Source organism: Phyllostomus hastatus, unplaced genomic scaffold (genome assembly GCF_019186645.2).
Source record: "Phyllostomus hastatus isolate PE091 unplaced genomic scaffold, TTU_PhHast_1.1 phas_scaffold_182, whole genome shotgun sequence".
Taxonomy (NCBI): domain Eukaryota; kingdom Metazoa; phylum Chordata; class Mammalia; order Chiroptera; family Phyllostomidae; genus Phyllostomus; species Phyllostomus hastatus.
In genome coordinates, this window is record NW_025334013.1 from 366710 (window position 1) to 385464 (window position 18755).

The 18755-nt window shown below is 67.8% G+C and overlaps 3 protein-coding genes across 4 annotated transcripts; 2 read left to right on the forward strand and 1 right to left on the reverse strand.

The window, feature by feature from the left end:
* The first annotated feature begins 150 nt into the window (after positions 1 to 150).
* On the forward strand, positions 151 to 3718 carry PUSL1 (pseudouridine synthase like 1). 2 transcript variants are annotated; one of them, XM_045859752.1, is made up of 7 exons: positions 151 to 298; positions 965 to 1022; positions 1160 to 1347; positions 1505 to 1654; positions 1740 to 1910; positions 2757 to 2811; positions 2894 to 3718. In XM_045859752.1, exons 1-7 carry the CDS (start codon positions 288 to 290, stop codon positions 3224 to 3226), a joined length of 966 nt encoding a protein of 321 aa, XP_045715708.1. In that variant the 5' UTR covers positions 151 to 287; the 3' UTR covers positions 3227 to 3718. The 2 variants fall into 2 exon arrangements, with proteins under 2 accessions (XP_045715708.1, XP_045715707.1); XM_045859751.1 differs by lacking the exon at positions 151 to 298 and adding an exon at positions 547 to 722.
* Positions 3702 to 13889, reverse strand: INTS11 (integrator complex subunit 11). The gene is made up of 17 exons (XM_045859750.1): positions 13733 to 13889; positions 10861 to 10958; positions 10401 to 10474; positions 9124 to 9352; positions 7361 to 7459; positions 7244 to 7278; positions 6882 to 7020; positions 6438 to 6502; positions 6013 to 6202; positions 5611 to 5694; positions 5155 to 5244; positions 4915 to 5077; positions 4695 to 4802; positions 4557 to 4618; positions 4306 to 4448; positions 4102 to 4231; positions 3702 to 3974 (listed from the first exon to the last, which is right to left on the reverse strand). Exons 1-17 carry the CDS (start codon positions 13884 to 13886, stop codon positions 3900 to 3902), a joined length of 1938 nt encoding a protein of 645 aa, XP_045715706.1. The 5' UTR covers positions 13887 to 13889; the 3' UTR covers positions 3702 to 3899.
* Positions 13890 to 13917: 28 nt separating this feature from the next.
* On the forward strand, positions 13918 to 17560 carry LOC123832194 (ceramide-1-phosphate transfer protein). The gene is made up of 3 exons (XM_045859753.1): positions 13918 to 14067; positions 15842 to 15992; positions 16097 to 17560. Exons 2-3 carry the CDS (start codon positions 15871 to 15873, stop codon positions 16617 to 16619), a joined length of 645 nt encoding a protein of 214 aa, XP_045715709.1. The 5' UTR covers positions 13918 to 14067; positions 15842 to 15870; the 3' UTR covers positions 16620 to 17560.
* The last annotated feature ends 1195 nt before the right edge of the window (positions 17561 to 18755 follow it).

The following is an 18755-nucleotide window of genomic DNA, read 5'->3' on the forward strand; positions in this document are numbered from 1 at the left end:
CGCTGTCAACTCAGGGGAGCGTCGCCAAACGGCCCTCCCTGCGGCCGCTGTCACGCCCAACTCCTGCCCTGACGCCTCGAGGTTCCGCCTCCCTTCTTTCCTAGGCCACTCCAGGTCGGGAAGGTGGGCGGGCTCAGCAACAGTGGGGCGTCTGGAGCCGTCCGGTGGGCCGCGGGGCGCCGGTAGAGTACGGGCTCCGCCCTCTCCGGCGATCCAACCGTTGCGCAACTAGGGGTGTTTGCAAAACCTTTTAGGCCTCAACGCGGCGGTAGGACACGTCCGCCGGGATGCAGAACGAGTGAGTCAGTGGGCAGATGGGCGAACGAGCGCACGCACGAGGGGGCGTGCAGGTCGGGCGCGGTCGTAAGAGAGTCTCCCGGGACGCCGCTGCTCGAATGGTGCCTACGCACCCCTCAGCGGCCGGCACTTTGCACCCACTCCCTAAGTCTGCCCCCGCCTTCGCTGCCCCCGCCCTCGGCGGTGCGGGGCGGGAGTGGAGGGCTGCAGGGGCGTGGCTAACGCAAAGGCGCAGGCGCGGGAGCAACGGGGGCGTGGTCAGGCTGCGCGCGCGCGCGCGCGCGCGCGCAGGGCCCACGTGTGGTCCCCGGCCCCACTGGGTTCTTCTCTGTTCCGTCCAGCCCGGCCATGGGCTGCGGCCTGGCTGCGGGTTCGGTGCGGGCGCGCTACCTCGTGTATTTCCAGTACTTGGGCACCGACTTTAAGTACGTCCCCCGGACCTCTTTTCGTGCTCGCGACCCCCACGCACAGTGCGGCGCCGCGGGAAGCACCGGAGGTGGTCCCCGAGGGCAGCTGGCGCGCGAGGGAAGGGCGGCAGCTATATTTAGCATCCGCCCGCCCGGCCTTGGGCCTGCACAACGGGGAGGCATGGCCGCGTGGGCCGCATTGGGTGGGGCCCGGGAGGGGCGGTATCCGCCCACTGACCTGCGCCCGCCTCTGCCCACAGCGGGGTCGCGGCCGTCAGGGGCGCCCAGCGCGCCGCCGGGGTTCAGAACTACCTGGAGGTGAGCTCCGCCGGCCTGTCGCCTGGGACGCAGGAGGGCGAGCCCCGGGAGGGACAAATGGGAGCCCCGCGCCTGTGGGAGCACGGGGTCTTCGCCCTGCGCTGCCCGTCCCGCCCCCGGCGGCTCTGTCCCCGCAGGAGGCCGCGGAGGGGCTGAAATCGGCCGTGCCAGTGAAGTTCACCATCTCCAGCCGCACGGATGCTGGGGTCCACGCCCTGAGCAACGCAGCGCACCTGGACGTCCAGCGCCGCTCAGGCCAGCCACCCTTCTCCCCTGAGGTCCTGACGCAGGCCCTCAACACCCACCTGAGGCACCCCGCCATCCGGTGAGCACCCTCTGCTCTAAGCCCTTGGAGGTGGAGGTCAGGAAGGGCTTGGTGTCTGTGCAGCACTTTTGGGGGTCGATAGGTGAGATACCAAGGGGTCACTTGTATGTGCAGGGTCATTCCTCTGGTGACCCTACCTTGCTGCCACATTCCACAGGGTCCTGAAGGCCTTCCGTGTGCCCAGTGACTTCCACGCCCGCTACTCTGCCACATCCAGGACCTACCTGTACCGCCTGGCCACTGGCTGCCCCCAGCACAGCCCGCTGTCTGTGTTTGAGCGGAACCGATGCTGGGCGCTGCCGGCAGAGTGGGTGTGGGCTGGGTGCCGGTGAAGGGCGGGCCGGGGCTTGCACTTCGCGGGCCACCCCCTGACCACTCGCCCGGCCCTGCAGCTGCTTGGACGTGGCCGCCATGCAGGAGGCGGCCCACCACCTCCTGGGGACACACGACTTCAGCGCCTTCCAGTCGGCTGGCAGCCCGTCCCCCAGCTCCGTGCGCACGCTGCGCCGAGCTTCCGTGGCCCCGGGCCCAGCCAGCCCCTTCCTCCTCCCCCAGGAGAGCAGGTGAGGGGGCGGCCCGCACGCCGGTCTGGAGGCCGTGGGGGCGGGGCGGGGCTCCGGCACCTTCCGGGTGAGGGCAGGGCAGAGGCATCATGTCGTGGGTACACGCTGGGGGGATGCTGGGCAGTTGCCCTCCCCTCAGAGGAAAAGAGGACGGAGAAAGCCGGCCGCCCTTCTCGGAGGGCTCCCAGCCCTGCCCAGAGCTCCCTGCCTGTTGGACAGATCTCGGCAGCCACTGAAAAGGCCCCTCGGGCCCGGGGTTCCAGCCACAGGGCAGCTGCCAACGACCAGAGCAGGGTGCCGCACTCACTCTCACCGGGGCCACACCAGCCTTGTGGTTTCTTCCCAAGGGCCGAATGCAATCTCAGCTCCTTAGCAGTCGAGCAGTTCCATTTGTACCGTCCTGAAATTGCTTTGGCCCTTTAAAGGCAACCTTGAGGCGGATGTGGCCCCCAGTGAAAATGAATCTGACACCTGTTCTAGAACCTTCCTAGTTTGGGCCAAAACTAAAGGGAGCAGGGACTTCTGCACAGCCAGCCTCGGATGCATTGCTGGGCTCCGGCTGGAGGCTTGGGCCTAGCACACAAGCTGCCCCAGAGCCAGTACCAGGACCTTCACGGTTCAGCCTGAGGGCCGCACCCCCGGGGAGGCCCTGCTGTCCCTCCCTCTGACTTGAGAGTGGTTTGGTTTCCCCGAAGGGGTGGGCTGGTCAGTGGAGGCCCCTGGGGGGAGGAGAGGGTGGGCACCAGTCAACCTTCTTTCCAGGCCCCCTGCTCTGCCCTTGCTTTGGGCTCAGACTGGGCTGGGGCTGCCCTGTGGCCTGGACGTCACAGGTGCCCATGTCCCTAGGAGGCTACGGTTCTGGAGCCTGGAGTTTGAGAGCCAGTCTTTCCTGTACAGACAGGTGGGCTCTGTTCTGGGCCCCCAGGGGGTGGGGAGCAGGGGAAGGCTCGGGCCTCGGTGGCAGTCTTGGCCTTGGGCTGCAGGTGCGGAGGATGACGGCGATCCTGGTGGCCGTGGGGCTGGGCACTGTGACGCCTGCTCAGGTGAAGGCGATTCTCGAGAGCCGGGACCCCCTGGGAAAGCATCAGACGCGTGTGGCCCCAGCCCACGGCCTGTTCCTGAAGTCGGTGCGCTATGGGGGCTTCGAGGACCTCGGTGAGAGGGGGGCGCCTGAGGAGGCCCCCACTCCAGGCCAGGTCCTTGCTGGAGAGCCCTCGGTGGCCACAGCATCACAGCCCTCGCCTACCATGCCAGAAGCCGGGAGTCCAGCCTGTGCCCAGCGGGAATGCCAGGGCCCACCAGCTGGGGCGGCCTGAAGACTTCAGGCCAGAGACCAGGGGCCCAAAGACAGGTGACCTGGGGTGGGGTGCCTGTGTTGCTCAGGCCCACGCCCCTCAAGTTCCCAAAGGGGGACATGGAGGTGGGGCGGGGGGCGCCTCTGAAAGTGAGCAGGGGTTCCACAGCCCCTGTGGGGACCCTCCTGCCCCCAGTTGACCTAGAATCTGTCTACAGGCTCTGTTTCCAGCATTCCCCAAGCTTCTGGCCTCATGTGGTCGGCAGGGCCCACAGCACTGAGGCTGCAGATGACCCCTAGGTGCCCAGCCACAGTCAGGGCACACCTGGCTCACCAGGCTAGGCCACTGGGCCCTGCCCAGCTCCGCACGCCCCACGCCCTGTGCTGTCAGGCTGGGGCGGGTGCAGGGGGCGGGCGTGAGCACCGAGGTGGGAGCACACGAGCAGCCCGCGGCTCCGCCATCACCGGAGAGGAACCTTCCAGCCCAGAAGCAGAAATAAAGTGTGAAAAGGCCTCTGAGGGTTATTTATTTTTTCCACCAAAATCGGCCACTTGGCAGACAGGCGACACTGGTGTTGTCCCCACGGATGAAGGCCGTGGCCAGCTGGGGGCTGCACACCCACAGAGGGAAGACCAGGGCACAGGCCCCATCCTAGAGCGGAAGTGTGGTCCCTCTGGCTGGGCAGCCTGTGGCGTCAGCTGCCTCCGCTGGGGGCCGGGGGCAGACCCTTCTTGAGCAGGGACGTGAGGTAGCTGCCCAGCTCTTCGTCCTGTGTGGACACGGAGGCTGTTGCCCTACCCTCCCAAACCTGCCCCACCCAGGCAGCCCAGGGTGAGGGGGTGGCCCCCCTTGTCCTGGCCCGCTGTCAGCCACAGGTCCAGGGTCCTGCCACACACCTGGTAGGTCCAGGACACAAGCAGCACCTTGGTGCCCGGGTCCTCCGAGTGGGCGGCAGCCTGGATGAGGATGGACTCCACGGTCACCGAGCCGTCGGGGAGGTGCTGCACGCAGTGGTCCTTGAGGAGGCTGCGGGGACAAGTGGTGAGCCCCTGCCTCCTGCCCCGCGGCGCCCACCCCGAGGGCCGGAGGACCGCACCCACCCCTTCAGGTGGCTGTAGACGCGCACGGCCGTCTCCTGCTCCTTCCGCGAGTCGTGCAGGTGCACGCGGCAGGTGAAGCGCAGCTGGTGCTCGGCCAGGCCCAGCTCCTTGAGGGCTTGCTCCGAGGACACCAGCCGGAAGTTCTGCGGGGGGGCGGCAGGGGGCGGGGCATGTCAGGGCGTGAGGGAGCCCCGCCCCCGCCCCCGCCCCCTCCCCTGTGGCGGCGGCGGCGCGCGCTCGCACACACTCACACTGTCCTTCATGATGAGGGTTCCGTGCAGGAGCCGGGGCTTCTTGGCGTCAGGGAGCAGCCCTGCAGAGGGGAGCTGGGGTCAGAGCCGTCAGAGGGGGCTGCATGCCCCCACCCCACCCGGCCCCGCCCCGCATACCCTGCGCCATCTCCCGCTTCAGCAGCCCCAGGGAGATGCCCACGGGGATGCTGGGACTCGTGGGCAGCGTCACCGTCTCGCCGTTGGCTGGCATGTAGCAGCTGACCCCTGGCCGAGAGACAGAGTGTCAGCGGGGCTGCCCGGCCCCGCCCCGCTGACCCCGTGGGGGGCCCCCCTTGAGGCCCTGCACCGGCCCCACCCCGCCCGCCAGGCTGCCTACGGAACTCCTGCTCGATCTTCTGCTTCAGGAACTCCATCTTCTTGGCCTCGCCGTGCACCAGCAGCACGCTCTCGGGCTCCGCCTGGCCCACCAGCTGCATGATGCCCTTGGCGTCCGCGTGCGCGCTGAAGGACATGTACTCCACCTGCATCCGGACCTCCAGCTGCGGCGGCACAGGGCACAGGGGCCGTCACTACCCACCCGAGAGGGGCCGCGGAGCTGGGGAAGGCTGGCACTCACCACCTGCCGCCCCTCCATCTCCAGCTTGCGCTGCCCACTGAGGATCTTGTGGCCCACGGTGCCCTGTACGCAGTAGCCGGGCATGATGACCTGCAGGGCAGAAAGGGACAGAGCTGGCGGCCACCCGCATGGCTTCCACCACCCGCCTCAGGGCTTCCTCCTGGGACACCCCCACCCCCTTCTGCTCCTCTGATTCCTGGGGAGAGGACCCCCCTTGCCGGCGCCCCCTTGTCGGCCCCCTGCAGACCCAGGCCCAAGTATCGTGCCCCCCCTGCCCAGGAGGGAGCCCTGACTGGCACCGACTGGCGGGAACACGGGGACGGTCTGACTGCCTGGGCCCGGCACCAATGGGGTCACAGGGCACCGTCCTCACGGCGGCAGTGTCCCCAGGCCAGGAAGCCCCCGTGCCCAGCCTCGCAGGCCCCCCACGGGGTTGTTCTGGGGCCCAGCCCTCACCATGTTCTTCTCGTTCCCTGCCCACTTCCGGAAGATCTGCAGGGACTGGCCGGCGTGCAGCATCCCTGGCGTAGCAAACACGACCTGGCGGCGGGGGCGGGGGCGGGGTCAGGGTCAGGGTCAGGGCGACCCACGCCCCTGGCCACACCTGCGGAGAGCTGAGCCGGCTCCACAGCAGGCCCGGCCCCTCCCCGCCTCCCCAGCCTCCTGTTGCACTGGCCATGCCCCCTCCCACCCTGTGGGCATCTTCCCCCCACCCCCTGCACAGGCACGCCCCACTCCCCGAGGGAGATTGAACGCTCCCCCGGCCACAAGGCTTGGGCCCCGGCCTCGGGGGCACACCTTGGCTGCAGCCGGTGCAGACAGCCGTGCCCCCCCCCCACCCCGCCGCCAGGGCCTCACCATCGGACCCGGGTTGTCAGCAAAGGCTCGGTCGAAGGCCTTGATGTGCTTGAACTCGAACATGTTCCTCTGGACGAAGGTCTTCCGGATCTTCTGGTTGGTCCAGGTGATGAAGAGCTTGTAGTAGTGGTTGGCCTTCTCCGTCAGCCCCGTGGAGAAGTAGATGGGCGCCTTCAGGTTCATGCGCTCCCTGCGGGCAGTGCGGGAGCCGCCGTGGAGGAGCCGGGGGCAGGCCTGGCTGCGTCCCCCGCCCCCCAGTCCGCGGCCCAGAGCGAGGCCAGGGCCCACAGCCTGCCCCACCCTGGAAGACGCAGGGCTGACGTGTGCAGAGGACAGTGCCCGTGCACCGTCCCAGGCCCCCAGGCCCCCCGTTCTCCCTGCCCACTCAGGCCAGGGCTCCCAGAAGCCGTCCCGGCCGCACCCACCAGAAGGTCTCCAGCAGGATGCAGAGCTCCTGAGCACGGCCCAGTGCAAACACAGGGATCAGCACCTGCAGGGCAGGGGTCCGAGGCTGGTGTGGGGGAGCCCCTGGTCACACCGCACCCCCCCGAGGTCAAGCCCCCATCTGAGCCCAGCGGGCGGCAGCTGTTCCCGGGGCCACCTTCTGAGGCAGCAGCTGCCGTGAAGACCAGCCTTGCCGGCAGCTCTTATGGCCGCAGGCCTGGCCACCGAGAGGTCTCAGCCGGGCCCGCGAGAGCTGGGGGCCCCACCCCCGTTGCGTCCCCACCCCTGCCTCCAGCCTCAGTCTGTCCCGCTGGGATCCTGGTGAGCGCTCCGGCCAGCGCCGTGCCGGGGCCTGAGGCAGGCGGGCAGCCCGTGGGCGCTCTTCTCCCCACGGCGCAGCAAGCCCCCTCCGGCCCCGTCGGTACCTTCCCGCCACGTTCCACGGTCTCGTGGACCTTCTTCAGGAAGTCCCGCTCCCGGCAGCGCTTGGAGTCGCGGATGGTCGTGGCGTATGTGGACTCCGTGATGAGCAGGGTGGGCCGGCACTTGTCGATCCAAGCGGCCCTGGAAGAGCGGGCGCGGCCCGGGGTGGGCAGAGCACACAGCCTCGAGGCCTTGCCGGTCGGGACCCCAGCCACAGCCGCCCACATGGCCCGGGCAGCCCTCGAGGGCAGACAAGGGAAGAGGCGCTGCCTCCCATGGGGGACTCGGGGTCGGCATTCAGGCCCCCAACCCATCCGGAAAGGTCAGTGCGCTCTGGGGCCGGCAAACACCCCAGCCGACTCACCCCAGGTGCCGGTCCGGGGTCATGTTGTAGTCGCCCTGCGGAGGAGCAGCGTCAGGGAAGGTGTCCCAGCCCCCACCCAGGACGCCCCACCCAGGACGCCCAAGGGCCTCCACTCACTGTGTAGACCACCGACTCCGAGCCCACTTTGATCTGGAACATGGCCGCCCCCAGCACGTGGCCCGCGTAGTAAGCCTTGATCTGCAGCTCCTCGTCCACCTGGGGGCAGGGGGGCGGTCAGCGCGGCCAGCGAGGGGCGGGCGGCGGAGACTGGGGGCACACAGGTAGACGACACCGTTCTCAGCCTTTCTTCGTCCCCCACCTTTCGCACACGACGCCCTGTTTTCGAGCGGAAGCAACTCCGCACGAGATGGGACGACGGGCTCACAGGCGACGGGGACGGCAGCCGGAGGGCGGACACGGGCCGTCCCGTGAGCGGCGCCCCCCGGGGGTGAGGACCTGCGGGGTGAAGGGCGTGGGCAAAGAGCCAGCAACTGCTTCCAAAGAGTGGAAGTTCCGGAACCACACGCTGTAGTGACCCGAATCGGGAATCAGTGGAGGGTGCTGGCGGCACGGGAAACACAACCAGGAAACACCAGGGACCCGGAGAGCGGCTGCAGCACAGAGCACAGAAGGACAGGGCGACAGAGGCCCGAGGGCCAGCGCCTGGCCCTCCGCCGAGAGCCCCAGGCCGCAGGACAGGAGCCTGGGGAGAGACAGCCCGCTGCGGCCCCCGGCGGCCCCGACCGCCGCTGGGCCCAGACACCCTCTCGGGCGCATTCAGAGCACCGAGAGGGAGTTGCTGCTGACCTCAGATTCTGCACCCAGAGGGAAAGGCCGCCCAGAGGGAGGACGGAGCTAGCCCGTAATGTAAGCTGAGGTTCGGCCCCAGCAGACAGCAGCAGCAGCGGAGAGGGACACCCAGCGCAGCACTGTCCTGCCAGGCTCAGGTGACTGGGGAGGCGACACAGAGAAACGACAGCCTGTGTCTCAGACCGGGGGGGTGGGGGGGGGTGCACCATGGGGCTGTACCCACCGAGAGCCCTGCATCTTAGGTTTCCAAGGTCGTGGGTGCACTGAGCGGTCTCTGCCACTCACACAACTACACGAGCGTGCCGTCACTAACCCAGTGAAAGGAGAATTAGGATTTTTAAGAGATGTTAATGATTTACTTTTAGAGAGAGAGGAAGGGAGAGAGAGTGAGAGGAAAAGAAACATCGATCGGCTGCCTCTTGCACGCCCCCAACCAGAGAGCTGGCCTGCCACCCAGGGGAGTGACCCGACTGGGAACCACTGAGCCACACCGGTCTGGGTGAGAGACAGGGTTTTTAAAAACCAGCCCAAAGCGGGCAATGAAGGAACAAGAGCACGTGGAGCAGGACTGTTACAGGGACTCAACGGAGAGCACCAAGGCCGGGCGACCTGGTGTCACTCGGAGTCCAGAGCACTGGGCACCCGGGTGGGCTCGGAGCCCTGACCCCACACGCCACCCGGGAGAGCCGCAGTTGCAGGAAGGGCGGGGCCTCGGCAGGAACAGGGTCCGGGGCCGCGGCGGGGGCCGCCGGAAGAGGAGCCTCAGGAGCACCGGCAAGAGACTCGACCAGGCCGAGACGGCTCAGAACGTGCAGGCGCCTAACCACGCGCGACACCCGGACTCTCAGGAGACGCGGACGAGCCCTCGGTCTCTGACCCTGGGCCCCCAGCGGCCCCTCCCTGCCTGCACACAGCCTCACTGAGGCGGCCGAACCCCGCCGCCCCGGCAAGCACAGCGCCACACTCAGGTGGCCCGAAGGTCCCGCCAGCCTGCCCCTCTCGGCCCCAAGCCCCCCAGAGCCCGGCCCCGGCCAGTGCGCTGCCGCCCAGCAGCGCCGGCAGAGCCTGACCTGCACGGTCTGGTGCAGGTGGACGGCCACCACCTTCTTCATGCAGTCCTTGATCATCTGGGAGGTGAAGAAGTTGGCCTCGCCCTTCTTGTCCACGGCGATCTTGCGGTAGTCCTCCAGCAGGATGGGGCAGATGGCCTGGGTGGGGTGCGTCATGTAGATGGGCCCGTCGTAGCCCACCATCTCGCTGAAGTAGGGCAGCGCCCCACAGTGGTCCAGGTGGAAGTGGCTGGGGGCGCAGCACAGTCAGCCGGCCCCTGTGCCGCCCAGCCCCTCCTCACCAGCCCGCGATTCGGGCCTCGCCGCCCGCCCGCCCGGCCGCCGGATGCTCGTGGCCCCCACACTGCAGCGAGGGCTGAGCGGACAGACAGAAGCAGCGGCCCCCCCGGACCTCACAGCCTACACGCCTAGTGCAGCAAGCGAGCAGCTGAGACGAGTATCGGACAGGGAGCGTGCTCCTCGGAGAGAGAGAAAGCACCCACAGGGGCCATGTGCCAGGGTCGCCGTCTTTGGTGGGCGGCTGGGAGACCCGGCGGCACGTGGGCCGAGGCGGGAAGGAGACGGGACAGAGCGGGACGTGGCCTGGAGGGGCTCCGGGCAGCGGGCACAGCGGATCCGGGTCGCCCCAGCTGGCGGAGACGGGCCGAGTCCTCGTCTTAGAGGGGCGAGGCCGCGATAGCCTCGGCAGCTGAAGGGGGGCCGCGGCACACCGCACCTCCAGCTGCTGTGGCCACGGGAAGGCCGGGGCTGTGCGGGCTGGGGCCCCGCATGGCCTGTGACTGGCAGTGGGGCCCGAGGGGGGGGGGCTGTCCAGCCAGGTGGGGGGACCTGGGCGCCAGGGGCAGGGTGTGCAGGGCCTTCCGGGAAGGCCTCTGGGGGCCAAGGACTGGAGAGAGGTGGGGGCGGTCACTGCTGCAGACGGGCCCACGTGGCCGGCCGTCTGGGGACACGACGCAGCCTGACCTGCCGGAGGCACCTGGGCTCTCACCCCTGACGTGGGGGGCATTGCGCTCCCTGCCCCTCCCCACAGGTGGCACTGCAGCCCCCCGAGGAGCGGCTGTGCACACCTGTGAGCACACACAAAGGTCCAGCAAGGGCGGGGGGCGGGCGGGGCGGCAAGCCACAAAGGGAACCGGGAACAGAGCCCGGGCCAGCGACACCCCACGGCCTGCAGCCTCCACAAGCCCCGCGCGGCTCTCCTGGGCTCCGAGGGTTCCGGGACAGGGCGGCTCAAGCCGGCACAGCGCCGGCACCTGCAGCCCCGGGACAGGACTCACCTGATTATGACGCAGTCCAGGAAGTCCGTCAGCCGGCCGTTGCGGGTGATGTAGGAGAAGTCGGGGAAGCGCCGCTGAGAGGTCGAGAGACGGCATCAGGGCGCGGTGACTGCCCGGGGCCCCGGGTCTGCTGACCGCTCACAGCCCCCGAGGGCACAGGAAGGGTCACGAGCCAGGAGCAGTAGCCCAGCCCAGCCCAGCCCAGCCCAGCCCACGGGCCCCTCCATACAGACCGACCCCCATGCAGGGCACCCCACCTGTCACGCGAGGGTGGCCGCTTCCCAGGACTGCCACACCGCCGGGCCCACCGGCACCCCACACTGCCCACACCCAGGAGCCCAGCCCAGCCCCATTCCACAGGCGGGAGCCCGAGGCTCCGAGCCCTGCGCCCGCCACGAGGAGCAGGCTGGGGCCGCCCCGCGCCCCCCGGGTGCCCCAGGCAGCCCGCCCGCGGGCTCACATCGTCGTTGAAGCCCATGTGCATGCCGCAGTCCAGCATGACGTTCTTGCCCCCGATGGAGACCAGGATGCAGCTGCGGCCCACGTCCTGGCCGGCCCCTGCAGGGACAGCAAGTGAGGTGCTGCCACCCCCGCCCCATTCCCCACCCCCAAGGCCCAGCTGCTTGCCCCTGGCCCCGCGGAGCCCTCAGTGGGCTGAAAACAAGCCGTGGCTGCTGTGCGACAACACGGGAGACGAGCACCTCGCCGCCTCCACAGACAGACGGGGTGGGGGGAGCGCACAAGGGGTGCCGAGTCCACCGGGTGAGTTCCGGAGGAGTGCCCTGCCCCACTGGGCCTCCGGCCTCAGGATCAGGTGGAGGAAGGTCGCAGGCCACATGCTGGACCTGCCCATGCCCTCGAAAGCCCAGGGCTGAGGCCCGGGTGCTGGGCTGTGGTCCCGGCACCAACAGAGGCAGGCTGGCACTCTGCGGGGCCCCACTGCCCCCGAGACCTGGGGCGGGTCACATCAGGGCTGTGGGACTCCTCCCCCAGGACCTGCCCCCCCGAGGGGTGGCAGGCACCTCCTTGTGGTGCCACCAAAGGTGCCCCGTGTGGCTTCAGCACAGCCTCGGGGAAACACACCCCACCTGCCCGGGGGTGGCCAACTCCAGGGACGGACCGGAACCCGAATGTCAGCCACATTCCTGACCGCCATGCCCTGTCCAGCTACCGCAGCTCCAGCAGGGCCCATCCTGGCCGCCTCCTATGGCCACCCGGGGTCTCCCTGGGGGGCCGGATGACAGCAAATGGCCTGCTTTCCACCTTGAACCCTCTGAGCCTCCCCTGCCAGCCACCTGACCCTCTGCTGGCACCACACACGCCAGGGTGAGCAGGCCACACCCAGAGTGGGACGGGGGCTGGTCCTCAAGAAGCTTGTTGCCCATGACTACGGCAGGAGACTGCCGAGAGCTTTGCCTCAGGCAGCCCAGCCGCAGGTGGTGGCCTGGTCTCCCACAGGCCTGTTCCTGTCCCCAGCAGCACGTGCCTTCCTGTGGGCAGGGTCGCAGTGGTCTGCCCCCTGCTGTGCCTCCAGTCCTGGAGCCAAACCAGCTCAGAGGTCTCTAGCTGTGTGGGCAAAGGGAGGGCCACCCTTCTTTTCTTTAAAGACTTTACTTATTTATTTTCAGAGATGGGGAGAGAGGGAGAACGAGAGGAAGAGAAACATCCGTGTGGTTGCCTCTCGTGCGCCCCCTACTGGAGACCTGGCCTGCAACCCAGGCCCGTGCCCTGACTGGGAATCAAACTGGTGACCCTTTGGTTCTCAGGCCGGCACTCGGTGACCTCAGTCCACTGAGCCACACCAGCCAGGGTGGGCCAACCTTTTTAGAAGTCAACATGAAGGATGTGAAGCCACGCAAGTTGTGGGAACAGTCCCCGCCACGCACGTGGCTCCTAAGTGTGGGGCCAGGGGTGGCCTTCCACATCCCGGAGCCCAGCTCTTAGGTGCTGGCCGCCTGCCCCCAGCAGGAACCACCACAGCCTCAGGGAGCAAAGACAGTGGCCTGAGCTGGGCTGGAGACGTGTGGGTCAGACTCCAGGACAGACAAGAGGGCACAGGACTCGGGCGAAGACAAAGCAGGCACCCTGTCTGCAGGGAGCCCACGCTCCAGGGCGAGGAGGCAGATGACCAGCAGGCAGACAAGACACGCTGAGCGTGCACCAGCCGGAGATGAGTGCCAGGGAGGCCCGAGGGGGACAGAGAAACGTCCACAACCCTGACAAGCTGACGCTTCCAAGCAGGGTGGGGAGGGGCAGCAGCAGGGAGGCAGGCGCGAAAGGCCCTGTGGCCAAAGTGATTTAGGGGACTCTCTGTAACCGGCCCAGGTGACCAGGGAGCCCACACAGCGGAGACTGACAAAGGGAGACAGCGGAGAAGCAGTTCTGCTTCAGTGGTGCCGAGGCCGGGTGACCCCGAGGGCACACCCGGGAGCAGACCTGGGTCCCGGGAGCGGGAAAAAGACTGTTCAAGGAAAGTGGGTGTTGGGAAAAAGGAGCCAAATGGAGAAAAGGGCTGGAAGGAGAGTTAGGTGCTGCAGAGGCCCCGGGGCCACAGCAGCCAGAGGGGCGCCTGTGCTGAGAAACACGACAGGCCAGGGGCATGACAACTGTAAGGGGGGGTGGGATGTGGCCTCTGACCCAGCAAGAGCAGGGGCGCTGGTGGTGTGAGGCATCTGTCACCAGCTCAGCGCCCCCGCTTGGGGGTGGGTGGGCTATTCGGAGAAAAGCTCCCGCCAAGAGGAAGGACAGGAAGACGCGCGGGGCGCCTGGATGGGACGATGCGCCCAACCCGCAGCCCTGTGAGCAGGCAGGAGCTGGAACAGGGCAGGGAGTGTGTGCAGGGAAAACGCCCGAGAAATCGAGGGTGGCCGCCAAAACGGCAACCCCAGTTGTTTCTGGGACCCTGGATTCTGAGTGATCTTTCCTTCCTCGCACTGTTCCGGACTGTTGAGCCTTTTAAAAGTTGCACGCGTGTGTTTTTTCCAAGAAGCAAAGCTATTTTTTTTTTCAAAGCGTTGCAGAGATCAGGGAAACCGCGGGTTGAGCTGAGGTCGGACCGCCAGGCTTGGTGGGTGGGAGGCTGCAGGCGACCCCGACGCGAGGCGCGAGGGGGAAGGAAGGAGCGGGGAGGAAGCAGAGGCCGGGCGGGGTGGGGGCAAGCGACTGCAGCCCCGGTCCGCGTGCAAAGCGACGGAACCGCGGCGGCGCCCAGAGCCCGCTGCAGGCGATCTCGCCGCAGGTCGCTGTTAGGAAAACCGGAGACACAGCACAGTAGCGACCAGCACGCAACCCCAAGGCCATCCCCCGGCGCCCGCCCAGCGCTCCCCACTCACCCAGGGGGGTGACCCTGATCTCGGGCATCCTGCGCCGGCTCGCTCCCAAGCACCGTGGCCTCTGCGTTCCCTGACCCGCCGCGCACACGGTCCCAGGACCAGACGCAGGACCCAAACCGCACGAGAAAGCGTCTCGCGCTAACGCACTGCGCATGCGCAGACCAACGGTGGAAGCTTCCGGTGAGACCGCCGGAAACGTGGGTTGCAGGTCGGGTCTCTTGATTGGGCAGCGGTCAACCAATCCCGAGCGGCCGCAGGCGACAGGGGGCAGGGCGGCAAGTCGGGCGGCAGTGGCGGCGGTGGCGGCCGAGGCGGCAGCAGCGACAGCAGCGAAGGTGAGCTCTGGTGAACCGAGCCCAACCGAGCCGGCCGGGCGGGCCTGGGCATCGCCGAGGGGCCGGGCACCGGACCCGAGTGCGGGAAGCCGGGCGCAGAAGGGGGCGGCCGAGGACCCGGGTCCCACGCCAGCTGGGACCCGGATCCCTGGGCCCCCGCCCCATCCCTGGGCCTCATCTGGAGCAGGACCCTCCGGGACCGGGCTCCCACCGCGCCCAAGTCCGGTGCCTCCTGGTGTCCGCTTCCCGGGAGAGACTGGCTGGACTTCCTGGACCGGGCCAGGGGGGCAAGATGGGTGCCCCCTCCTGGGTGACTTCAGCCTACTGTCAGCCACAGGACCCGGGGCTGTGGCCGCCCGCCTTGGAGCTCTGACCTTGGGGCTGCGGCTGCTCCCCGGGGGAGCCTTGGCGGTGCCCTGCATCACCTTCCCACAGTTGGCGAGATGCCCACCAGCTGCACAGCCACGGCCCTTCCTGTTTCCAGGCTCTGAAAGGCTCCTGGCAGCTCCTGCTGGTTGCTGGCTGTGGTTCTTGGCAGGAAGGCCAGGCCCACAGGATGTCTGGGGGACAGGAATTTAGCCCTGAGTGCCTAGAGACCATCCATCTGCTCAGTGGACACAAAATGGAGGCCCTGGGGGGTGGGGGTGCTGGAAGACTCCAGATAGCCATCTTCCTGAGGACAGGATGAGCTCACCCGGAGGGCTCCACCCCATGCCCAGCATTTGGCCCAGCCCTTGGGGCCTGTAGGGTCTCAGAACCCACTGGGTCCCTTCAGATGCTCCCCCAGCCTGGGCAGTGGACAGGGCAGTGTGTGTGGCCCATCTTCCCCAGAGGTGAAGGACCGGGTCTTAGGGTGGTGAGCGACCTGCCCACAGAGTGGGAGGCAGAGCCTGCACAGGCCCCTGGGTGTCCAGTTCCCGGCTGGGGCTGTTGCCACATCTTGGCTGGCCTCCTTCCTTCACTTGCTGGGGTCCCTCAGGGCACCCCAGGCACGGGAACCCCCAGGCCCAGTGGGATGGGAGCTTGTCCTGGGCATGTGGTGAGATGCAGCTGAGTCCGCAGAGCCCATAAGGGCCACCCTTCAGTGCTGGTCCTGGGCACCCAGGAAGGTGGGGGCTGGGATGCTCAATGTCGCCCACACGACGCGGGGGCGCTTGGATGTTTGTGGAGTGACTGTACGAATGCAAGCAGAGTCCAGAGCAGGAAGAGACTGGTGTGCGTCTCAAAACCTGCCCAGCACATGCTGACCCATGACCTCTGCCCTGGCCAGCTGTGGGCAAGGACAGGCAGGGCTGCCAGCCCTGGCCTCCCACATCACCCCACTGTCCTCCACCTGCCCTCTTTGGATTCTGTCTTGTCATGATCTAGCTCCGCCCCCCACCCCCACTGGAATGTTGCCCTGATGAAGCTGGGCCGGTTGTCTTGGGTGCCGAGCACCCTTGTGCTAGAGGAGCACCTGGCTCTGGGTGGGGACCCAGCAGGTGTCTCTTCAAATGAGAACAGGCATTGTGGTGAGAGAGACCCGCTTTGCCCAGATAAGCAAGAAAACGCAAGCAGGGGTGTCTGCTGTGCCTAAGACGTAGCAAGAGGGGGTTGAGGAAAACTGAGGGGCAGGGAGGGGTGGTGCCCAAGGTCTCTGGGCACCAGCTCCAGGAAGGGGCACGGCACAGTCAGGTGGGTGTCGGAGAAAGTGCCACCCAAGCAGAGAGAGGTGGGCCCCTGGGGAGAGTGGGACCCCGGTCATTCTCTCCTGCTGCTCCTGCCCCCCCCCCAGGAGTGCGCTGACTCTCAGCCCCACGGGAGATGGATGACCTGGAGTCGGACTTCAATCTGAGAGTCGTCCTCATCAGCTTCAAGGAGTGTCTCAATGAGAAGGGAGAGGTGCTGCTGGAGCACTACCTCACCGGCTGGAGGGGGCTGGTCAGGTGGGTGCAGGGGCCACTGTCCGGGTGGGGCTCCCCCGGCCACACCCCTGGGTGCAGGCACCACTGCACCCCAAGCTCAGCACCTGCCTCCCCCCCACCCCCAGGTTTCTGAACAGCCTGGGCGTCATGTTCTCCTTCATCTCCAAGGACGTGATGGCGAAGCTGCAGATCATGGAGCGGCTGCGCAGCGGCCCGCAGCGGGACCACTACGGCAGCCTGCAGGCCATGGTGGCCTACGAGGTGGGCAACCAGCTGGTGGACCTGCAGCGCCGCTCCAGCCACCCGGACTCCGGCTGCCGGACGGTGCTTCGGCTGCACCGAGCGCTGCGCTGGCTGCAGCTCTTCCTGGAGAGCCTGCGCACCAGCCCCGAGGACGCACGCACCTCCGTGCTCTGCACGGACTCCTACAACGCCTCGCTGGCCGCCTACCACCCCTGGATCATCCGCCGGGCCGTCACCGTGGCCTTCTGCACGCTGCCCACGCGCAAGGTCTTCCTGGAGACCATGAACGTGGGGTCCCCCGAGCAGGCCGTGGAGATGCTGGACGAGGCCCTGCCCTTCATCCAGCACGTGTACGACATCTCCCAGAAGCTCTATGCTGAGCACGCCCTGCTGGACCTGCCCTAGGGGCTGGTGGGCCTGGGCTGGGAGGGCCTCCCCTTGCCCAGAGCTGGGCCGGGGCAGCCAGGGCCTGCCAGTCCCACAGCGCAGCTTTCTGGGTGCCCCAGGAGCAGGGAAACCACTGTCCCCCTGTGAGCTGAGCTTGTGGGGAGCCACGGGCCAAGCATGGCCCACCTGGGCGACAGAGAAGGCAGGCGCCTGCTGGGTGGGTGAGGTGCAGAGTGCAGGGAGGTCGAACAGGCCCAGCCTTCCTTCCAAAGCCTGAGAAGCCGCCCTCACCTGTGAGCCCTCAGCGAGAGGGGTGACTCACCGCCCCTGTAGCCAGCTGGCGCTTGTCCTGTCAGGCCCCCCGGGTCCTATGTCTGTGGCTAGGTGGGCTGCCTGCGGCCCCTCCATCCCAGGTGGGCTGTGTGTGCCCCAGGCAGGGAGGGAACCTGGGCAGCTGTTGGCAATGCCTCCCATCCCTTGCCACTCACATGTCCTCAGCAGTGACGGCCGAGAGCTGGAGCCCCGAGCACACGTCAGCTGCCTTCTGCAGCCGCACTTCCCCGGGCAGCTGCTGTGAGTCTGCACAGCACAACCCCGGAGCCTCCGCGAGCCCAGGACTGCTGGGCCGGCTGGCCTCTCCCTTCTGGGCATCCAGCAAGATGCTGCATTCCACCCCCACCTGGCCCCTGGCTGCCTGTCCCCACGGAGCTCAGAAGGCCCAGGACGCCTGGCACAGGGGGAGCCCGGTGCCCCTGCTGAAGAGGCTGGCAGACAGCCACGCGCAGCCGTCCCTGGGCACCTGGCCTGCCCCACTGCCTCTTCACTGTGATCTCAGGACCTTGGGTGCTGAGGGCCCACCGCGCAGCAGTCCTGCACGAGCGTGACCTTGCGGCGGGGAACCTCGGGAACTGTAATACGGGTGACGATTTTTGCCATGTAAATAAATCACGATTACAGAAGCGGATTCTGCATTTCAGGATGGAGATGCGGCAGGTGCCTGGTCTCTGCTTACGGGGGGGTGCCAAAGGCCCCAGTGCCAGGAGGGCAGGGCAGTGTCAGCCACAGGTGCTGCGTCCTGCCCCCCGCTCCGCCGTGTGGACGCCGCTGCCTGGCTGTCCCCATGCAGGGTTTGGCTTGGTCCCCCACCCCCCTACAGAGGCCCGCAGGGGACCGTTTTGTTGGTGATGAGACACAAATTGGTCGAGGGGCTGGGCTGGAAGGGCGGGTGGGAGAAAGACCTGCCCAGCTGCAGCCAGTGGTGTGGGGGCTGCACTGTGGCTCCAGACTGAGAGAGGACACGTGTCAGGGAGGGTCCCCTCGGACATCGCCACATCGCCCCAATGCCAGAGCCCATGCCGAGGCTTGTCCACACTGAGCAGTGGCCAGGGGCCCGTGTGGTGCCAACAAAGGCCAACAGCAACTCAGGACTTCCCTGGGAGGACTGCCTGGGATCCGCACGGGCTGGGGAGCACATGTGCTGCACACGTGTGGGAACCGTGTCGTGGGTGTGCAGGTGCAGTGCACTGTGTGTCAGGTGCACCAGGTGTTGTACACGTGCGTGTCCTAAGTGTGCCGAGCAGTCGGCCTCCCCACAGTCCCGTGGGGACAAACACTGGTCCCCACACCCACCCCCAGTAAACATCTGGCAGGCCTGGCCGAGGCGCCCAGAGCCCCACCCCAGCCATGCCGCCAGCCAGCTCCCCGGGGTGCACGTCCACCCCGGAGCATGGCACCGGCGGGGCCCCCAGGTGCGGGGGAGGGGCCCCGGAACTGCTGCCCGCGGCGGTGCACCTGGAGCTGGCAGAGCTGCTGCAGCCCATTTGGTTACAGCCTTTCCTCCCTCCTTTGCATGCAGCCCCCTGCAGGCCCAGCTAAGAGCCCTGTCCCCACAGGGTGGCACGTGCCCGGGCAGGTGCCCGGACCTGGGGGACACGGCCAGCCCCAGGGCTCCTGATGTTTCCAGGCCTTGGGTCCGGGGCGGAGGCGCCATCCAGAGCCCCAAGGTGCACTGTTCCCAGGCAGGCTGAGAGGCCCCCACTCCAGGATGGTCCCCACCCCAGCCTCAGGGTAGAGGCCGGGCCGGAGGGAGGACCCCCTCAGAGTGGCCCCTGTGGTCGCCTCCTGGCTGCTGAGGTGCCACCCAGGGCTGCAGAG

Excerpts from the sequence above, each read along its gene's own strand:
- LOC123832194 (XM_045859753.1), top strand. The coding sequence starts at position 15,871 with ATGGATGACCTGGAGTCGGACTTCAATCTGAGAGTCGTCCTCATCAGC. Across the intron at positions 15,993-16,096 it reads GGCTGGAGGGGGCTGGTCAG|GTTTCTGAACAGCCTGGGCG; the intron begins GTGGGTGCAGGG and ends CCCCACCCCCAG.
- PUSL1 (XM_045859751.1), top strand. The coding sequence starts at position 646 with ATGGGCTGCGGCCTGGCTGCGGGTTCGGTGCGGGCGCGCTACCTCGTG. Across the intron at positions 1,023-1,159 it reads GGGTTCAGAACTACCTGGAG|GAGGCCGCGGAGGGGCTGAA; the intron begins GTGAGCTCCGCC and ends CTGTCCCCGCAG. Across the intron at positions 1,655-1,739 it reads TGCTGGGCGCTGCCGGCAGA|CTGCTTGGACGTGGCCGCCA; the intron begins GTGGGTGTGGGC and ends CCGGCCCTGCAG.
- INTS11 (XM_045859750.1), bottom strand. The coding sequence starts at position 13,886 with ATGCGCAGTGCGTTAGCGCGAGACGCTTTCTCGTGCGGTTTGGGTCCT. Across the intron at positions 7,460-9,123 it reads ACCTGCACCAGACCGTGCAG|GTGGACGAGGAGCTGCAGAT; the intron begins GTCAGGCTCTGC and ends CCCTGCCCCCAG. Across the intron at positions 5,078-5,154 it reads AGATGGAGGGGCGGCAGGTG|CTGGAGGTCCGGATGCAGGT; the intron begins GTGAGTGCCAGC and ends GTGCCGCCGCAG.